The 22774-nt window shown below is 44.9% G+C and overlaps 1 protein-coding gene across 1 annotated transcript in view; it reads right to left on the bottom strand.

Annotated features, from left to right (window-relative positions):
• The window catches only part of B4GALT1 (beta-1,4-galactosyltransferase 1), a 414930-nt gene that overhangs the window by 181282 nt on the left and 210874 nt on the right, over positions 1–22774 (bottom strand). The window contains exon 2 of the mRNA XM_078676516.1: positions 8212–8447. Within this exon, the coding sequence (XP_078532642.1) occupies positions 8212–8447 (236 nt within the window). The remainder of the gene's footprint in view (positions 1–8211; positions 8448–22774) is intronic.

Below are 22774 nucleotides of genomic sequence, written 5' to 3'. Positions count from 1 at the left end.
GCGCACCTTCTGCAGCAGGAAATCCCTGTCTTTGTAGTGAAGGAGTCGGGCGACGACCGGTCTGGGAGGCCTCCCCAGTGCCGGAGGCCGGGTAGGGACCCGATGGGCTATCAGGTATAAAACTGGGTCAGCCCAGCATGTGCCACCACATCATGAAGCCAGCCCTCCAGGTAGGTGATCATATTAGAACGTTCTACTCCCTACGGGAGACCCAGTCTCGTGTGTCGTTTTTACGATTACGCCCCTCAGCATCCTCAGCCCTCTTCTCCAGCAACTGACTCTGTGAGAGATGTCCCCGATCTGGGCAGAGAGGGACTGCTGCACCAGTGTCATATCTGCCAGGGAGGCCTCAGTTTGCTTCACCTGGTCTGCCGTCTTAGTATGTTCTGCCTGTAGGAGCCCCACAGACACATTGGCAATATCCTGATGTAGAGTATCTTTAGTGTCCGCTATAGCCTGCAATATCTGGGCCAGTGCTGCTGGACTAAGTTGTCAGCTGGCGGTTCTGGGGAATCCGGTCGTCTGTGCTCCGAGGCCGACTCATCCTGGCCCGGGAGAGCACCCAGTTGATTGCCCCTATGTTTCCCCATATCCCCATACCCCCAGAGGAATAACGTCACTCACCAAGTATAGATGAACACTCGTCCACCAAGACAGGTGCAAGTGGCAGAATCACGTGCCAAGGTATCAGTGGTGACCAGATATTGCCCCCGTTGATTGTCCACGAGCAGTGCTAAAAAGTCAGTGACACAAGGCACCCCGAGGACGAGCACCCCACCCCCCTCCAGGTAAGAGGCTCAGTGTGCGGCAGATCCGGCAGGAGTGGAGCTCGGCTGCCTCCCTGGCAGGACAAAGCCCCAAAGCGAAGCGGGGCCCCACAGCGATGGCCCCACAGCGACTGCTTACTCCACAAGACCGTGGGGCACAGGATCAGAGACCCCGAGGGCATATGCCCGGGCTCCGCACCGCTCAGTCACAGACTGCAAGAAGGGGTGCACAACCCTCCGAGAGATAATCCCAGTCTCAATCTCCAGGCCCTGGAAATAAATAGCAGCACTCACATTGCCCTGGCCGTGGCGCGGCATCCCATGCTGGGGGCCCCACCACCAGTCGCACCAGGAGCCCTCCGCTTCAGAAATTTAAGGAGGGAGCAATGCCCTGCAACAGTGCCTCAACCGGGGATCACCACCTGCCTCACCAGCAAGTAAATGGCGCTGACCTCATGAGTACTCTCCCACTCAGCGGCAAGGCACAGTTGGGGGGTCCAGTAGGGGGGCCCTCCTCCTGCAGACCACAGGATCTAAGCGCAGCAGCAACAGCAGAGCCCAATCCGGGTTTAAACCAGCCGCCGGGATCCCAATCAGGGGCGCAGGGGCTCCGTCGCATCTCTCGAGTCTCCAGGTCAGGAGAGCACCGCAGCTGGCAGCGCTCACCTCAGCGGCCCCCGGAAGGTGAATCCAGGTCAGCAGAGTCCCCGCACGATCTCCAAAGCAATGCAGGCGTTCACACAGGGCAGGGGGGCCATCTCCGCCTCCACCGGTCTGAGAGATCTTAGGCAGTGAGCGCCGCCATCTTGGCAATCCAGTGATGGAGCTTCACCTCTCACTCTTCTTGGTCGCCGCAGCTTCACTGGCACTCGGAACTTCCAAAAAGCAGGCCCAGGCGCTGCCCAAGCACGGTGGGGTCAGAGGCATGCCCCCGGAATCGGGCAACATCAGTTGGACCGGGTAAATATGCAGGCCGGTGCTGAGCTCGAAGCTCACACGTCCGCCATCGGCTCCAGCACCATCGGCTCCAGCATCCTTCTACAATCAGTGCCCGTTCTCACCATCAATTCAGCCCCAGATAGCCTCCATAGTAGTCAGAGAATAGTGCAGTACTGAGAGCTCTCACGAGCTAACAAAAGAGCTGCCATCTCTTTTGTGGGCCGAACCATGACCCCTCACTTTATACATTTGTAAGAAAACGTAGCATGTTAAAAAAAGAAAAAGAAAAGAAAAGGGTTTAAAATGTGGTCACCGAAGTCCCGCCTAACAGTGGCAAATCCTTTTCGGATTATTAATTAGAAAAGGAAACACTGCTGAAGAATGACCAAATTACCAGTTTCTCACTCAAAATTACAATGTGAGAACGAGAAACCCATGGTGCTAAACACAATGCTAGTCTATGTCCCATAACTATCCTTCTCTCTTCTCAAGTACATGACAGTGCAGTCAGGTTGCATAAAGAATGCAAGTTAACCAAGAGGGTGTTGTGTCTTGTCACACTGGGGTTTGAGTCTAGGGATTCTGTTGTCCTTTGTGACCATCTGGTGACTAGACCACAGCACGTGGTGGCTGTCACTATGTTTGACGTGCCATAAAAAAAACTCTGTGGGACTGTATATTGGTGTATGTCATGCACAGAGAGAGTGAAATCAATGGTCCCAGAAAAAAAATCTTATGTGTCTGACAGTCTGCAGCTAACGACAAGAGGTTCACCAGAAGTACTTCTCTTTGCCTGTGGTTATTTGAGTAGTATCCGACTGTCTCGGTGGTCCCAGGACAAGTCATCACAAGCCTTCTTTGATGCCCATGCTGTTGGGATCTAGTTCCTAAGAGCTGGGACCTGGGCGCATGAACGTTCCCTGCGTGGAACATTGTGTGTGAAGTGTTCCTACTTCGGCAGTTGCTGCCTGGGAGTTCCTGTAACTGGTTTGATTAAAGTATCCTCCTACTCACCCTTGTGTGGAGCTCTACTTCTCTTCATTGGCGACGATTGATGCCAGTTACAGCCTCCCCACCATCGGACTGAAGTGCTGCGACCAGCTGTTCGTTCGATCGATTTCCTATGAAGACTTCCTATGACCACCGTTTCGCCTACCACCTTTCAGTGATTCCAGTCAGTCTCATGCAGTGGTAGTGGCCTCCTTTGTTTCCTCGTAATTTGAGAGTCTGCGTGGTCAATATTTTCAAGGTACTTTCTTTCTATTTGCCCTTGGCACGCGATCGAGCCGTTCCTGCTCTCGCGTCACCGCGTTGCCTGACTTTGTCCTGCACGTTCTGCCTGATGCTGACGCTGCGTGCGGCCATTTTAGGTTGCCATTTCCATAGCAACCTCGCTGATGCGCACAGCTTCAATTCAGCGCGTCCAGCAGATTAATTAGCGACATAGCAACCTCGCTGATGCGCACAGCTTCAATTCAGCGCGTTCAGCAGATTAATTAGCGACATTAGCATTGCGTTTGTTTCACTGATGCGCACAGTTTTACTTGCTACATGTACAGTTGGGTCCATAACAACCTCGCTGATGCGCACAGCTTTATATTCAGTGCATTCAGCCGATAAATCAGCGACAGTAGCACTGGCATTGCGCTCCTTTTTCACTGATGCGCACACTTTTTACTTGCTACATGTATAGTTGGGTTGTTATTGATTAGTTTGATTACATTCATTCTTACAAGATTTGTTTTTCATTATTAGTGTGGGGCAGCAACTCACCCACGTGCCAATATGGATCACGTTATAGCACCTCCACCCTTTTTACAGTCCGCTGGCACGCCTCCTGTAAAGTGGGATGATTGGAAAGACACGTTTGAAGCTTATTTGGAGGCAATCGATGGAGAGACTTTTACTTCCAAAAAAAAGAAAGCCTTATTGATTTATAACCTTGGGGCTGAAGTTAGAAGTGTTTTAAAAACTTTACCCATGGAAATTGTGAGCACTTTAGTGACTGGAGGAGATAGTGGTGATTCCTTGTTGGTGGATGATTACGCAACAGTCATTAAAACCATGGACAAGCGTTTTAGTCCTAAAAGGAATGTTGTTCTTGAGCGTCACAAATTTCTCCAGCGTGCTCAAATTCCTGGTGAATCAATTGATGACTTTGTGGCCGCGCTCAGAATTCTTGCAGTAAATTGCAATTATAGGGAATATAGGGATGAAATCATTCGTGATCAGTTGATTGAGAAGACCTCTAACAAGAAAATTCAAGAGAAATGACTATCGTCTGATGATCCTGATCTAGAAACTGCTCTTACTCTTGCTAGATCTATTGAACATTCGCAGTTTTGTGTGAAAGAGATGAGCAATCCTACTTCTTCTACCGAGGTTAAATGTTTGAAATCCACTTTCAAATCCTCCAAATCGCCATCTGTTATTAAACCTTCTCCTTCTGGGGTTCCACGTTCTTCCGTCGTGTCTTCTAGCCAAACCAAGACTGTACCAAAGGATGTAATATGTTTCCGTTGCGGTAGTACTACTCATCTTGGCAATGCTAAGTTCTGTTTTGCATTAAATCAGACTTGTTACAATTGCGGAAAGAAAGGCCACTATTCAAGGATGTGCAAAGTCGCTTCCACCAAGAGAAATCAAGATCAAACTGTAAAAACCATTACTGATGACTCTGATGAAGAGAACTATGAATTACTTATGCTGTCCTCTTCTGTATTTCTTGGGGATGGTGTGGTGGAGTTAGCTGCCTTAGGGGGTGTTCGCAAAAGAAAGTCACCTTCCTGCCATATTTCTGTAAATGATACCCGTCTGACCTTTTTAGCTGATTCTGGTTCTCCTTTTACCTTAGTTAATGCTGCGGATTGTGACAGAATAGGAAATGTGCAACTAGGGGAATCCTGTATAAAAATCTTTGCTTATGGTGGGAAACCGGTTGAAGTTTTAGGGAAATTTGTTGCCAATCTCAAATTTCAATCTGATCTTGCTTCTGGTACTGTATTCGTGGTCAAGGAGGGAGCCAATCTTTTAGGTTGGGACGAGCAGGGAAATTTAAACATTGTGCTGGATCCCAATCATCCTGATATGGTAATTTCCCGTAGCGAGTTTTATAAATCAGTTCCTCCTTCATCTTCTCATATTGTGACCCAATTATCTGGTGTCAAGTGGGAACATATGTTTCCTGAAGTTTTCGATGGGAAGCTTGGGAAACTCATAGGTTTCCAACACCAGATTGTTCTCAAAGATGATGCTGTGGCTGTTGCGCACAAAGTTCGTAAGGTGCCTTTGAGTCTTCGTCCTGAACTCAAAAAAGAGTTGGAATGTTTGTGTGCGGTTGGGGTAATTGAGCCCATTGAGGGTTCTGAGTGGCTCGCACCAATTGTTTTGGCACGTAAGTCTGACAACTGTCTGAGGATGTGTGTTGATTTGCGTGACTTGAACACTAACATCTGGGTCGACCGTCAACCCCTTCCTAATATCAATGAATTGTTGACCACTCTAGACAGTGCCAGATTCTTTACTTCCCTAGATATTTCTTCTGCGTACCAGCAAATTGAACTTAGCAAAGAGTCTAGGCATTTGACTTCCTTCGTAACCCCTGAAGGCGCTTACCATTACATTCAGATGCCCTTCGGCCTTGCCTCAGCTTCGGCTGTTTTTCAACGGTTAATGTAAAACTTTTTTAAGGATATTCCTGGAGTTGTTTTTTTTTCAGGATGATATCCTTATTCATGGAAAGAATGAACTTGAACATGATGAGAGTTAAACATGTTTTGAGTATCATTAAGGCGAGCGGTTTAACATTTGAGGGCTGACAAATGTAAGGTTTTTGCAAGATGGTGTTGATTACTTAGGTCACCACATTTCTCACAAAGGTATCCAACCTAAATTTAAGATTATAGATGCTATTCAAAACGCATCCATGCCCACGAATAGGGATCAGCTTTGTTCATATTTGGGGCTAGTAGAATATTATTTGAATTTTGTCAACAACGTTTCCACCAAAACTGCTTCTATGCGCAATTTGCTTAGAAAGAATGTCAAATTTGTATGGGATGAGGATTGTCAGAATAATTTTGTATCGATTAAGAATGAGATTGTACAAGCTGGTCCACTTAAACTGTTCAATATTAATGACTTATGCATTATTTCAACTGATGCTAGCAATGTGGGTCTAGGTGCTGTTCTTCAAAAAAGAAGTGATGGTCGTGAAGAAACAATTGCTTTCGCTTCTAGAACATTGAGGGGTGCAGAAGGCACTTATTCAACTATTGAGAAGGAAGCTTTGGGTTTGTGGTGGGGTGTGCAGCATTTCAAACACTTTTTATGGGGCAATGAATTCATTTTGAGGACCGACCACAAACCTTTAGTTGACTTATTCACTACAAAGGGAGTGGTAGGGCCACACCACGAGTTGCCAAATGGCAGTTTAGGTTGCAAGAGTTGCGCTATCGCCTTGAGTACGTGCCTGGTGTTAAAAATCATGTTGCTGATTGCTTGTCAAGATTGCCCCTTTTTTCTGAGAATGATGTTCTTGAGCGTGATGATTTGAAGATGGTGTGTGCTGTGTGTTCTTTAAATGACATTGTTTGTTGTGCTCTTTCTGAGCGAGAGTGGTTGGATGGAATAACTGAGGATAAGGTAGTCTTGAAGGTCATTGACTGTTTATCTGGTGTGTGGCCGTGTGATAAGGATTGTCCTTCTGAAATGGTTCCTTTTAAAAGAGTCAAAGACGAATTGTCTGTTGTGGATGGCATGTTACGTAGGGGTGGTTTACTTGTGGTTCCTTTTTCCATTCGGAACAGAATTCTTGATTTGGCTCACGAAGGCCATCCTGGCATTCGTGCTATGAAGCGTAGGGTTAGACAAGATTTTTGGTGGCCGGCACTGGATAAAGACGTGGAGCATTTTGTGCAAGATTGTTGTACATGCGTCACTAGTGACAAGTCTCAAGTGACAAGACCTTCTCCTGTTGAACCTATCGTCATAAAGATTATACCTTCGTCAAAACTGCCTTTGATATTGCTGGTCGCTTTGGTCTCATTGGTTGTTCTCCCAAGTATTCTCTAGTTCTTATGATTACATGTCTAAATGGTCTGAGGTGAGGTTTGTTGATAATGCCAACTCGTCATCCATCATTGGTTTCTTTCTTGATGTTTTTCTTAGGGAGGGTTTTCCAGAAGAACTGGTCTCTGATAACGACACTCAGTTAACCTCATTTGAAATGCAGGGATTTTTTTAAGGATGGGGGGATTAAGCATGTTTGTACATCACTTTATCACCCATGGAGTAACGGTTTGGTTGAACGATTCAACCACGTTGTCAAGGAACACGTGCAACTTGGTGAATGGGTTGCATTGGCGCAAGGCACTGTGATACGTTGTGGGCTGTGAGAACCACTCCTCATATTAGCACTGGAGTTGCCCCGTTCAATTTGCTTCGGGGTAGAGTTGCGGGTTCCAAACTAAATAAAGAGTGGATGTCTAGGAGAATGGTCGATTCCAGTAAATTGTCTGGGGTGACAGATGTCAGAGCAGCTGTACAGTGTAAGTATGATACTAGGCCTGGTGTGCGTCATTCCCTGGATGTTAAGGTGGGTGATTGGGTGAGATTCAAAAAACCAGTTTTTCTCCGCAAAGGCGAGTCTCGTTTTTCGTCTCCGAAAAGGGTGTCTGCTGTGAAAGAACGAGTGGTGGTGTTGATGGATGGTAGGGTGTGGAATAAATCTTGCATTTCCATTGTTCCTAAACCTATGATTGATGAGGTCAACAGAAGAATGGGCATATAATTTCCTTCCGTGTCCTCTGATGTTTTTGGTAGGGACGATATTGTTCTTCCAAGTTGTACTCCTCCCAAGAGAGTGTCATCCAGGACAAAACGTTTACCGGTCAAGTTTCATGATTATAATATGCTGTAAATGGGTGAGTGTCATTCTGGATTAAACAAACCTTGTTTAGTTCTTGCTTATAATATGCTGATTCATGTTTATAATATGTTGAAGTCTGTGGTCATTATATTTCTGTCTTTGCTTCTTGCTTTATGAATCCTTGTTTTCTTCACATCTTCCTATTTTATCTCTTCTGTTCCTTTTATTTTATTTTATTTTCTGTTCTTTTCTTTCTTTGTCTATTTATTGAAGGAGGGGAGGTGTGTTGGGATCTAGTTCCTAAGAGCTGGGAACCTGGGCGCATGAACGTTCCCTGCATGGAACATTGTGTGTGAAGTGTTCCTACTTCGGCAGTTGCTGCCGGGGAGTTCCTGTAACTGGTTTGATTAAAGCATCCTCCTACTCACCCTTGTGTGGAGCTCTACTTCCCTTCACATGCTTTGCAATATGATTGTATCTATTATTTCTCACTTCAACGTGAGCTAACCCTTTTAATTATCGAGGTGAACTTTTACCATCTAGGTTTACGTATTGTTACCCATATTTCGGAGCGTTAAATTCATACTGAAGTTATATTCCAATTACAATTCTAGGTAGCACATACTGGCATCTTACCTGATTGATGACATACACCCCATAATCGAGTTGTTGTCGCTGCAGGATAGGGTGCATATAATGCAGCCAGTATTTCAAGTGCTCCTCACGATTTCTGAAGGGAATAATGAGGGCTACTTTCTGAAGCGCTCTGCAGTTCTTTGGAGTAAAGCGTCCGCCTTCCCGGACTTCGGGGTTCGCCTTCCTATCTTCTTCCATATTCACTGGTTTAGAAAACTCAATCAGAAGCGGGCCGACTGTAAATAAACAAAACACGCTTTAATAATTGAGTTCACAGCTCATAATACTTCCTTCTTCACTAGCACTGAAATGAGCACATTTCCAAAGCAAGCTGTACAAAAACTGAAAGGATTTCGCCAATATACACAATCACAAAGACACCAAAAGTGTCACACGTCTAGTGGAGTCTTCAAATTGGTAAGGAGAAAAACAAGCATTGGCATAGCCAATAGGTCTCACCTTTGGGACCTTATAAATGTTTAGTTATCCAGCACAATATCCTTGGTGCAACAACATCAACTGTTGCATGGTTAAACACTTATAAGGTCCTAAAGGCAAGACCTATTGGCTATGCCAAAGCTTGGATTTGTTTTGCTAAGGTGAGCAGCAGAGTTAGGGCTGGTGTCAAGGGCAACACAAACAATGAAGGGAGGGCAGGTGTCAAGGGCAACATGGACACCAGAGGGACGGCGGCCTGGGGGGCCGCACAGACAATGGAGGTACGGTGGGTGTAGGATGGCAACATGGACAAAGGAGGGAATGTTGGTTGCAGGGCAACATGGCCACAAGCAGAGGAGGGTCAACTGGAGGGGGGCACATGGAGGGGGGGAGATGTAGCTGAATGAAGAGTTATTTGAAAGTGGGTAGATGGTGATGTGCAGAGTAGAAAGTGGAACTAGTTGGGGCCATGTCATATAAACTAGGCTACAGTAGGTTGAAGGGCTTGAGCAGTATTGTGTCAACTTAGACTGTGGTGAATGGTTGATTGACACACAAATGTGCTGCTGCTTTTGATTTGAAACTTTGCATCTTTTGTTGGCATATCTCAAGTGAACAACTGAACACAGTACAGTAACATGCCGATCCCATAACATACCAAAAACAGTATAGCACAATTAAAACGTAACAGACCCCAACAAAAACAGAATGCAACATAGCCAAAGGACAGCTCATCACATTTCAATATTGCAGCACAAAACAGCAACATAATACATCACACCTACAGCACAATGATACACAAAAAACACTCACTTTGTCACATTACCACCTCTGCAAACTAGCTATCATAATATTGTGGTAAAAGGTGGTGTGCACCAAGCACTGCCTTAACATACCACAAGGACCTCACATAGTACTAGTTAAAAGTGTTTGTGAACAGGTGTTCCCTCTCTGTGTGTTCTGCGGTGATGGCAACCAGTTACAGTGAGAGCCATCTTCCGGCGGAGTGTGGGTATTGTATAGTCTGTTCTAATGCGTGAAGAGCAAATTAAAATAATAATAAAGTAATGTCTTTGGCACACTTAAATACTCAAGTTTGCATGTAATACAATCAGGGGTGTGGAATTTATCAAATAAACTGTGTGTCCTAGGGACGAAAGGCAACTCAAGTCTACTTGTCCTAAAAAAAAATCTACTTGTCCCACCTATCGATAACATCAGTCACTAGGGCGAACACGAAAACCTTTGCCCATTATATAGCTTGAATATCTTATCTGTATTTGGGTGTGGTAAGTTTAAGTTAATGTTTTCAGGATGGTTTATATGTATATTGGTAAGTGGATATAGATGCAGCATAGATTGAATGAATGACCATTAAGGTGGTACATTACAAGGCTGCGTTGTGGGCCTGATTGGGTCAAGAGTTGTCAAACGTGTACTACAAGTTGATGTGCTCACGTAGCTCACTCTGGATGTGCTGCTGAAGAGAAAATACTGACACAACTGAATGGCCTGTTACCATGCTATGCACAGGATGGTGCTAGCAATTGTGTCTAATATGTACTGTTGATATAATGAGGGGGGTCTGTTTTAAACAATTGGTGTATGTAGGGGTGTTAGTTGTAACAAGGCACAGATATAGGAATATAACCTCCACGGTCAGATGAACAGATCCCACAGCTGTTTTCTGATAGGCCCTGCGACATCCACAGAAGTAGAACAAGGAAATGCAGTGATGCATTAAAAGCAGGGAAGCATGACATGCAGGACCTCCATGCTGGGGAGAGGTACTTAAGCCTGTGCCCTCTAAAACCCAAGATACAAAGCAACTGTCCATCTCTCTCATCACTAAAGTGTCATCAGTGATTTCACAAAAAGGACAAGTTGATACAGAAAGTAACCTGTGTAATTACTTTGACTTAACGTGGCCCTTTGAAACTGCATGAGGAAGAGGAGGAGGCGGAACCAGTAATTATATGATTATCTCTCTCAGCCATTCTTGGCATATGGGGAGTTCACTGCAGAGGGACTGGAAAATTTTCCTCACATGCCTCCATTATGCTGGGATCACTTTAAGAGAAACGGGAGGTTCTCCTTTAAAGACACCTAGAGAAAAGAGGGCTAAATAGGGGAGGATTAATAACCTCCCATTCACTCTGTACTGTAAGGGGAGCTGCAAAAAAGCTCCCTCACAACCGAGGAGCTTATGGGCGAAGTTGAAGCCCTCTCCCAACTGACTACATAGGTGAATTCACTCTCCCGGTGATGAAACATTTTTTTCCCCATCGCTAGGATAAGGTGCTCTGAATGATGGCTATGCCAACACTCACAGCTGTGAGAAAAGCACAGGGAGATTATATAAGGGAAAAAATAAACCCTTGCGTAGTCACTAATACGACTGAGGGAGCTCACTTATGGAGTAGCTAATAAATTCTATTAATATAGGATTTTTCAGTAACGGTTTGAATTAGTAGAACAAATGGAGAGAAATAAATGATGTAGGTGAGCACCAGTCAAAGCAAAAAAAAAGAAAAATAACAATTTTGGAATTTAACATTAAATTGTGTTGTCTCGGTTGGTCAGTGATTGAACAGCCTGAAGATAGTTCACAGCACTTAATGCTTTTTTTAAACTATGATCTCTGCAATATGATTTCGAAGCAAATTATTTCCAATTCATGACCTTCTCCCCTTTTCTCACAGCAAAATATTTGGGTACATTGAAGCCAATTTGCTTCAGAGTAATATGTCGGGCCAAAATGTGAACAGCTTGATTACAGGTGATTTTTATTCACCAGCCCGAAGGGACATTGGAAAGTCATGTCTGCAATAAAGTCAAAGGCCATTTGTAGTCCTGCCTTAACCCAGTAGTAGGACTGTGGCTCAGTATCCCTCGGACTGCACACACAAACCCACTGCTCAAACACACAAGTCCACTAAACACACACTGCCACTGCACAGATGCACAAGCCCGTCAGAGACATACACATTAGTGGAGACACACATCAAACCCTGCACACATGACACAGCAGATGCACACTTCTTGAGAGACACACACCTCAAGAAACAGTACCCAACTACAGACACAGTTTCCCTGGCAGACACACAGACTGGCACTGACACACACACCCTGGAACAGAGCACACATTATTGAAAAGAAATACAAACCCCCTTGCATAGACACACAGAGTATGCAGAGAAAGTCCCTGCAGACACATACTCCGACACAGAGAGACAGACCTTGAGGTACACACATGCACACACCTTCCACCTTTGATACACACAACCCAATGCAGAGACACTTGTGCCACACATACACTCAACATTGCAATGACAAACACAGACACCTTCCAAACGCGCACAATTCCACCCTACACAATCTGCTGATAGCACATAGCTACAGATAGGCGAACCCGGTAAACAAATACACACAACCTGCAAACACACAGGCACACTGCAGCAAACACATGCAGCAGGCCTACCATGCAGCAAAACACTTCCCAAATGGTTTATCCTGTTGCCTGGTCAGTGCATGATATCAAGCAGTTGCATTAGGTGCCATTAGAAAGGTGAACTTGCCTTCTGGAATCAACACATGGAAAAAAACAGACAGGTTCGACACGCTCTCTGTTCAGGGAAGAATGGAGAAATGTAGCCTATATTGGAGATGTGAGTCCGCTTGACAGGTGGTTGACGGCCGATGGCCTTCTGGTTTAAGACCAGGTAGTGGCGTTCACTTATTTTGGCTCTTGTAGAGAAAATAAATAGCTTTCAAAAGACGGTTTGTGAGTGATTCTGTGCTGCAGTGACTCTATCCATATACCCTTGCACACAAACCTAGGCTCCTAAGCACATAAGTGTAAATACATAAATCGATCTGACACACTCCATATTTCCCAGTTTCCCTTAGTCTGAATATTGGACATCAGAAGCCTGGCAGGATCAAATATGTGAGGGATGGATTTGAGGGGAAAGAATGAGCGCATGAGCATTATGTGACACGAGCCATTATCATAGGAAGCCTGATGGGGAGGGAAAGAAAGAAACACCACCATCAGGCATGGGGCGGATATTGGAGCCCGAGTGGAAGAAAACACCAATGTGAGCAGGTATCAGAGGCCCTGGGGGAACTAATAGCTGGGGCAGGGGCACAGACGTCAGAACCACGAGGCGCAAGCTGCAAGGAGAGGCAGGCAGGAAACTTGGTCATAAACATTCCAGCTGAGAGCAACGAGATTTGGTGTGGGGAGAATCCCTCCCAGCCCCCAATCCTCTTACCAGCTGCTTCTGAGATGAATTATACAAAACTGCATTGTCTTCGTTCTCCCTCCTTCACTGCCTCACGAACAGTGTGTGGCGCCTCGCGGCCAATAGCAAAACAGTGCCTGGCCCTAAACACACCCTCGCAGCAAGAATGCAGTTTCCTGAGGAATGGTTTAAAAGTATTTCCTTGGCAAATACCCGGCTAGACTCTTGTGCTTCTAGTCTATTACAAGTCATGATAGTTTTCCCATGCAGATTGAATTTCATTATGCTTTTGTGACGGTCTGTGTGCACCAGAGTGCAACAGCTTTATCCTGCTTATGGTTAGTTAATATCTAGTTGTCCGTCAGGCAAAATCCACATTAAATCTTCTTGCCCTTGACAGAAACCAACATGTCTCGGGCGTCGGGCGATAGGAATTCCATTGTATTATTAATATAACCTTGGCTAATGGGACATCCGTTGGGAGTGGCTAGCAGTTAACCAAATATACGAGTCAGTCAAATGCTGATTTGTCAGTTAAGATAGAGATTTGATCACATGGGTGCCCTTAAAGAAAATGTGGCTCATTAGCACTTTGCAAAGCCAGGAAGGTTGCACTTACTAGAAGATTCGAGAATATAAAGTACCATAGAACACGGGTATTGCTGTGACTGAAATAATTTCTTATGAAATATGAATAACATTTCTTATTTTCTCTTTTCAGTGGTTCAAATGATGAGTTTGAATAGGTAGTTGTCTTTTCTCTCATAGTGTATATTAGCCTTTATCTCTGATTACCTTCGTTTCATGGAGGACGGCATGTTCTACCTTTTCCCGTGTCCGTGTAGGCATCTGTGCACTGAAGTGGAAACAAGTCGGGGAGAGAGACTTCTGCTGCCTCTGAAGCAATGTTCTTTGAAGTTGTATTTAAAGATTAGCTTATTAATGCTGTGCTTTGGGGCTTCTAGATAATTGCTTTTACGGGGGTAGAGGCGAGTTGACGTCTCATGAATGCCAAACAGCCTCTTTTTACCCCCTTCAGCCTGAGTCAGCTCTTAATGCAGACAATTCTTCATGGAAATGCAGTTTTAGCTGCAGCTAGGAGTTTGCACCACGGCTTCTAACCCCTTCCAGTATCTTCAGTTCAGATTACACATGCCAATGCAATTTAAATCTGATACTCTCCGCTAAAGACGAAAAACAAAAGTTAATTGAGACCCTCGCAGAAGGTAACGACCCGGCCCCAGAAAAAAAAACGCCCTAAACCTTTCTGACAACAAAAGCAGCTGTCCGCGCTCTATTTAATGACTGTGAATGACTAATGCTGAAACTCAAACAAGCAGCAGCTGTTTTCAAGCACACTCGTGCTTGTGGTGGCATCCGCCTTGCGGGAGCGAGCAGCGGCCAATTAGCACGCACGCCGCTGCTCGCTCCCGCAAGGTGGATGCCACAAGCACAAGTGTGCTTGAAAATGAGCAGACCGGTGGCTAAAGGCCCTCCTAGATCAGCGCGTGCACGCAGCCTAGGCGAGACCTACACACAGTTACGTGCAGAAAAGGGGTGGCACTTAGACATGAGGAGTAAGCCCCTTTCCTCTCCTGTGCGCTAACATACTGCACAAGCACCTCTCCGACACCACTTGCAGCCAGCAGGCATACTGTGTGCACGCAAAAGGCATTAGCCTACAGACAAGTCTAACAAGCATTGGTAAATGCATTAGGTTTCGCCTATGGAATTAATAAGAGTTGTGGGAGCAGTGTATGAGTGCAGGGAGAATGGCTTGAGTGCTCTCTGTACATGCCAACAACGGATCTGTCACTTAAGATACATCGCTTGCTCTTTTGGAGATAACCAGAGAAATAGAAGAGCCTCACAACAAGAGTGTTCTTTATCCAGACATCAATCGTTCCAAAGAATTGTGCACGACAGATACCTAAATCTGTGTAGGAAACATTTTTGTCTAATAGGCAAGCGGGTGCAACAAAATATGTAGAAAGTGCAGATACAATTCCACACTTGTATGAGGATTGTAAATTTAAAAATTTTAGGAGGAAAATAAAGAGGTAACAGTTTAGGGAGATGTTGCCAAGCAGGTTGCTTTTAGAGTGAGCGCATATTCAAACAGTAACATGGCGGCCAGACAGGAGCATCTCGTCTGCAGTTAGTACATTATAAACACTAGTAATAGTCACAAACAGAGTGTCGAAACACCAGCTGGACGTCAAGACAAACACAAGTCTGTTGGTAACTAAATAGTGCAGTGGACACAGGAAAGTCCAAAGAAGTAGAGTTCAGCTCAGTGCATAGCGCTTTACCACCGTACCCGGGCTGTCACAGCCACAGGCATGCACAAATCCAAACAAAGCTGGAGGCATTTTTCCAAAAGAGATCATTGTACCGGTTCTACAAGTTTATTGGACCACACTACCTTCCATCTTGCAAACTGATGAATATTCAAGTGTCACCACAGTCCTGCATGATTTTAATTTGCTACACAATAAAACACACGTCTGCTTCCAAGCGACAACTTCAGATCAAAGCGACCACAGCGTCTGAATCATCTGGTGCTAGTGCCAGCAGCAAAGCTACCTACTCACCCACGGCCTACCGAACTCTGGTTCCTCATCACCAACCTCCCAGTCTATACTTCCACTGCACAGGATGAGGGGGCAGCGCGGGGTCCACCGCGAGGTCATTGTAAAAAGTGTGTACAGCAGATTTTAATTTTCACCCAGTGCTCCCAACCTCCTACCTCCGCTCCAGAGAGTACTGGAAACAGCTGTTCTCTGCAGAAGGGAGATGAGGTAGGGGACCCACTTGCAGGGCTCGAGTCGGGGTACCACGCGGGTGGACGGCATCCCCCCACTTATTTGACTGGGTGGACGCCGTCCTCCCTGCCAAACAGCTGGACTTCAGTCTTTGGCCTCTTTGGGACGAGATCGGAGCGCACCTTTCGTGACGTCACTTCCTGTCGTGACGTCACTTCCGGTGACAGCGTCCCCTCACTTCTCTTTTAAGGACTCGTGCCCTGGGACCCAGATGTTGACAACCGAGACGCTTCCGGGCAGTTGAGTGCTCTATAAATGCTCAAATCAAATAAAATGTTGCTACATAGGGTGACCAGAATTATAAAGCAAAAAAAAACTGAACATTTCCCAAATATAGAAGAAGGACTACAATTTGACTTTAACCCAGCGCACAGAATGACAGTACTCCTTAGCAGAGAATTACAGAAGAGGCACTAAAAAGGTACATAAAATGTAATTTATAGAGCCAGTAGCATACCTGTTAATTAAATTGCTTTTTTATAACAGGAGCTAACTATCCCTGCTTTGCAAAACATGAAAAGATATCTCTCACCGTTTTCAGCTGATCATCTCTAAAAACCGGGACATGTGCTTAATTTCCTGAAATCTACCGGGACAGCTGACAAAACCGGGACTGTCCTGGCCAATTCGGGAAGCCTGGTCACCCTATTGCTACAGCCTAGAATTAGAGGTGCCTGTCCTGAATTACAGAACCTCTACTGAAGAAACACTGAATTAGAGCAAAAATGCAAACTACTCTAACATCAGCATACAACCATCAAATTATAAACGTAATCGCATCACACTAAAACCCTGACATGCAAAAGAAGTGCATCATTTAGAAACAGCTTTGAGCAATATATCTCAGTGCCACACCTAGGAAAAGAGCCTCAGTAACGTTCACTGTGTCTCAGAGGGGAAAACAAACCAACCGGTCAAAGCACTAACGTTCTGTCAACCTTTTCCTCTTCGTATGGTAATGCTACAGGACCTTGAACCTTTTGTGTGTATGCCCCTCTTATAACCACAGTGTACCAAGTACAATATGTAGAGCAGATCTCAGGTAATGGGATGTATGTAAGCACCTTTCTCCTAGGCAGTGTAAGATAAACTAAGAGGTGCTTATTTGTTTAAAGTAACAATCCTTTCTCATGAAGAAGCAGATCCTTAATTGGTAGACCCCCAACACAGTCAGGCACACACATTTTTAAGCCTCATAAAAGTTCAATTGCGTTCTCCACCTCCCCTCCATCTACAAAACAGTAGAGCTCATGAGTGATATATCTACATGATCTGCAGCCCGCAGGGAGGGGCGGCACCGGTGAATGCAAACGGGTGAGCATGGTGCGAGGACCTGTCTATGTCGCTGGCGGCCATGGTCAGCTGGAGCACACACTGCCTGCTGCTGCCCACACCTCCTCCCGGGATTTGGGTCGGATTGGTAATGCAGGCACTCGGGAAATGACCAGAGGGGCCGGTAGCCGAGTTCTAGCTGTGGGCTCATTTTTGGGCAGCCTGGGGGCTGTCTGTGTGGAGAGGATGCAGCCAGCGGCCCAGTGGGTGCCTGAGTGGCCTTTCTAGAGGCAGACGGGCGGAGGTGTCACTCCTTTTCTCTCCCTGGGCTGCCCATTAATGTATGCTGAATGATCGGGGCAGGGGGCCTGAGCAGAAGTGGTCTCACTTGCATTCATGTGTGGCTCAGTAGCGTGAACTGATCTGTGCAATTTTTTTTATCCAAGTGAAGTTAACAAAACATGCCCCCCACCCCCTTTCTTTTCATTAAACTTCGCTGAAGCAGAGTTCTGCGGAAAGGCAATATGTAAATGTGGGCCATTGTTTATGGGTGTGTCCCGGACGATTTTTGATCCCAATCCAAACGTACTCAGGATAGATACAATCCTTCACTGCCAACCCTGCGAGGGGTAGATAAAGATAATTTGTAAATGAGAAAAGCTTGGCTTTGCCTGCTCAATTTAGAAATAAAAAGTCCCTAATCGCTGAAGAAAATGTTACCATGTCAAGGTTGAAACAAGGCTCAGCACATGCAATAGTGTGTTAATACAAATGAGTTATCCAGTCGTCCTTACGACTTCCTCAGGGCTGTAATTCACAGTTGCACTCTGAAATCAGCAGAATATATCCCCGGGCGCACTCGCTGAGACAGACGTTCCGGAACTTTCGGCCCAGACACGGATCACAGGTTTTTATAGGTGAAGACACACCTATTTTGCATTCTGATTTATTCGACAATGCTACTCCTCTTTTAAAATTGGGTATATATTCTACTGACTTCAGAGTGCAACTGTGGATTACAGCCCTGAGGAAGTCGTAGGGTGACACACCCACTGATGAAACACATGTTGGCTGGCAGAGGAATCAAACCCAATTAAAGAAAGATTTGGACAATATAAGGAAGACTGGATGACTCATTTGTATTAATACACTATTGGGGACCCTCATTCATCTGACACTTGTGGTTTTTTGCAGCTAAAGAAGCACGGAGCACTTTGACCATTGTCCCTGCCTTGTCTCATTGAACGGAGCACTTTATTACTGCTCCATTGATCCCTGGCCGAGATGGGAGGGGCCACGCTGGAAATCCAGCGCAGGAGCGCTACAAAAGCATTCGGCTGGGCCACCCCCTAAAAAATTCACTAACAGTGGTTTGAGTCTACGGGGATAAGTCCTTTTTTCTTTTTTTTTGGACTAGTATCTCCAGATCGTCTACCTCATTGATCAAAAACAGGAGGCCGCCTGAGGGCCTATATTAACAAAGACAAGTAACCACAGGATTTATTTGGAACTGTCAAGTGTAGTTTGAGCTTCCGCTACTGTGGGGGAATTGACTTGAGACATTTGCTGATATTGGGAAACTGTATGTTAGGGGGCTTATCGCTGTAGGCATCAGTTTTTACTGAAGGCTTTTTCTACCTCATTTACCGTTTTGAGTGTGTTGTAATTCTTTTTTTTTTTTCTAAGAGGGAGGGTGCGGATGGGCAAGAGAAAATTGGGGAACACTTCCAAACCACCAGGTGGTGCACAGCAATCTTTAATGAACTATCTGATCAGGGCTATGGGGCCATTGAAAAACAAATACATTCAGTTGAAGAGTCACTAACACAAGGGAAGGCAGGTGTTGGGGCAGCTAGGAGCCCTCAGGCAGTTGTACACAATGCCTTTCTAACTAGCCAACCAGAGGTCGCACCTGGTCAATTACCTCAGAATGGTTGTGTTCAAGACACATCAGGGCATATATATGTGAGCGATCTGGATTGCGACACTCAGCCACGTCTAAGGGACCTAGAAACCCCTATGCATCCCTAATCATATAGAGCCAATTCAATCATCACTTAGGACAGATATTAAAAAGAAGCGGGAAAAAAATGAACAAACCAAGCAAACCTGACGTTGCTTGGAAGACCTCACCCTCCAATAACACCCTAATTATGGATCAGTCAGCTGATATCTGTAAGATTGTAGATAAAAAGATGATTTACATAAAACTGTAAGTGATATATTAACTAAGTTAATGGCTAGAGTGGGGGCAATTGAGGATATGCGAAAACACAAAGTAGGTACTCAGCACTCCGCCACAAAGGTTTATACTGACATTTGTCCCTATAGGGACCAAGCACATCAGCCCGCAGGCCAAGCGTCACGCATAGACCCATATGAAAGGGTTGTCCCTATGTCATTAATTAATTTTAGATCAACAGGCCACAGACCCAAACCCTTCTACTATTAATGCGAATCCAGAAAACTGCATTCCAGATTCCATTTTGAGGGTTCCTGCCATATCGAATATAAGAGAAAACAGCAGCCAGTTCCTCCTCCCCAATCCAAGTCTTTATGGATGCACGTACGCTCAACTTACCCCCGGCAGCAACTCCTTACACTATAGTTCTGGTCAACATCCCAGTCCTTATAACGCAGACAAGTGAATCAGGGGATGCCCTGGGAAGTAAAGCTTTATTTTGGTTGGGCACAAAAACAGGATTAATAGAGGCTTTATTTGCGGAATGTAAAATGGCTAGAAGGGTTACCTGGGTTGGTAGAGACCACAAATCTTTGGCTGGAGACTGTGTAGTACGGACTTTTCGGTCTCCACATTTAACCCAGGCGATTCTATCTAGAGCTGGTAACCAACATATAACGCATACGGGCATTAACACTCTGCCTTTGGGGTACTTTCATCAACCACATTGTGCAACTCACACACGAATAAAGAACAGGGGCCCCTCGGCTACTCCATCTGAGTCTTATAATGCCCTGGTATCTAATCGTTTTGACATTCTACCCACTCTAGAAGACATAGATTGACCCAATGCCCCTGAAGCAGTGGTATCCAAATAGAGGGATCTGATGTACTTGCATCTCTCGTAATATCTGCTACACCCATGAATACGCCAGCCACCACAGCCAAAAGTTTTAATCTAGCCCCTCTAGGTAAGACCTCAGTATGTACTCAGGATACATTGGCTCATACAGCCCAACAATATAAAATCGTACGCCATGTCAAGGCCATCACACAGTGTGAAGGTGGCAATAGCAGGTCGCCTATTTGTAATATAGTATTTTGGAATGTCGCAGACTTGCAAACTAATGTCAGTGATCCTATGTGGATACATTTTGTTGAAGATTTTACCATACTGTGCCTACAAGTAACCTGGCTGGAGAATAGTTTGCATATCAATGGCTATAAAACTTTCCACTCACCAGCGGAAACCACAGAACATGGGAGAAACAAGGGAGGCCTGTGCACTTATGTCTCTAATCGAGTAAACATCAATAAGATTGTACTTATGACTTCAACCATTTACTATCAGATTGTCTTGTTGCATGTGAATACAAAGCACTGCGTTGCTCTGTTAAACTTTAATAACAATATTCCTAAGGAGCAGTTTGTGGGTGTGCTGAACAAATTACAGAACGATCTGTCTATTCTACAGAATGATATGGCCAAAGATATGTGTGGTGTTTGGGGAGGGGTTTTTAATCATGTCTTGTGTTCACATGCAAAGGGGGGTACCTGTGGCTTAGCACTTGGAAAAGGTGCTGATTATGCACATTTTCCACACACTACATCTGGGGGCCTTCTAAGTTCACTTTTGTTTTTATTTGATTTGGGGTTCGCAAATGAATTATGTACCCCTACAGTTCCATTTATCTGTACTTACAATGGCACAGGGCTTGGTTCTATTATTGATTTTATTTGTTCTCAAATCATCATTCACGTAGGCCGACTAATTTTGAGATGCATTCCAACGCAATGAGTGACAATTATCTGATGAGTATCACCTTCCAACTACCAAGTAGTGTGTTAAACACAGAGGGAATTTCAGAGCATTTTGCGCATAATCTTGCTCTTAATAGAACTAATGGGTACTCCCTTATCTGGTCTAAAGTAGAACCAGTCGAGTTCACGAAATCACTTTTAACTAAATACAAATCTGATTTTTTTTTGTTTGCCTTAATGAGTCCACTGTTTATGTGGATGTTTTGAACTCCTTTGGTTCTATCTCCATAGAGATTAAGAAGAGTTTAACTGTGGAAACCAAAACGTGTCAGTCTAAGAAACAGGGGTGGCTTGACTTTCAATGCACAAAAGCCCATAAAGATTTGAAAAAAGTCTCACACAAACCTGACAAAAACCAGCTGGAAATTAACATGGCTAGAAGTGCCTATAGACGTGCGCTAAAAGACGGAAGGAGACACAGAGCTGAATCCTGGGGGACCCTTCATGAAACATCCTTATGCAGAGACAATATTAGTTTCTGGAAGGTAGTTAATGCGCCTTTTTTAGCTCCCAGAGATATTCCAACAATAGAAAACGCTATCAGTGAGTACAAATCGGTGGATCATTTTACTACATTATATAATGACGAGTAGCAGGCAGCGCCACTAGCTGAATCCAAACTTCTTCCAGAGCCTGAATTTTTAAATGTGTTTCCCCTTGATGTTCATTTCTCAATAGATGAAGTGTTCAGAGCCATAAATGCCAGTGCAGGGGGTAAAGCTCCGAGCCAGGACGGAGTCCCCGTTGACCGGTATAAGTCAAATTCTTCTCTCTAGAGCCGGTTGCTAACTTTGGTCTTAACAGCTTGCTGACATCATGGCTTTATTCCACCCTGGCTCGAATTGATCTTGGTCCCGATATTTAAAAAGGGTGATTGTAATATCCCCACAGGTTATCAACCGATTTCCGTTTTAGATTCTTTTCTTAAAATGACATATAAAACAGATTGCAGACATGGGCGGAAGATACAGGTGTCATCTCCGAACTACAATATGGCTTTCGTCAGGGTCTAGGGACAATCGAAAAGGGACTAAATTTAAGCCAATTGTTAGATAAATATACGCGAGCTAAGCAGGGGAAGCTATTTCTGGCCTTTGTGGACCTCAGCTCTGCGTTCGATTGTGTGAGACACACGGACTCTGGAGTATACTTGAGGAGATGGGAGTCGAACTACCATTTATAAACTTCATCAGGCAGCTATACCGAGACGCAGGCGCAAGGGTCCGATACGGAAATATGGGTGAATGTAACAGCCAAATTCCCAATTAGAAAAGGGGTGAGACAAGGCTGCGTGCTTGCCCCCTTTCTTTTTAACTTATATATTAATGGCCTTGGCCAAGTTCTAGTCAATCAATGTCAGCGTGTTAAAGATTGCAGGGATCGCTGTTAGCATGAGCTGAAAGCCATTTTGTACTTGGCAGCCATCTTAGTTAGCCATGTGCTTGCCATGTGCTTTCTCCCTCTTCCAGAGCCTAGCCCATGGTCAGAAAGGCCTAGCTGTCAGAATGCATCTGCTCTTATGTTATAACTGTCAGGCTATTCTTGCTGATGTAAGGAGAAATGTTTCTCCTGCCACTTTGTTGAGCAAGCAAAATTTTGTATAGCCATATTAGTCAGTAAGTATTCTTATATGTGCCAGGACCTCCCCTTGGTTTTATGCTGACTATGTAACCTATGTATATATAAGGCCCCTTTTCTCTGTACGCCATAGAATGCCTCCTACAGTGGCCTGGGGGTACTGTGTGACGTAGTCCCCCTCATCTGAGGTTAATAAATAT

This window comes from Lissotriton helveticus, chromosome 2_1 (assembly GCF_964261635.1).
Source record: "Lissotriton helveticus chromosome 2_1, aLisHel1.1, whole genome shotgun sequence".
NCBI lineage: Eukaryota > Metazoa > Chordata > Amphibia > Caudata > Salamandridae > Lissotriton > Lissotriton helveticus.
This window is presented reverse-complemented; position numbering and strand designations above follow the sequence as displayed.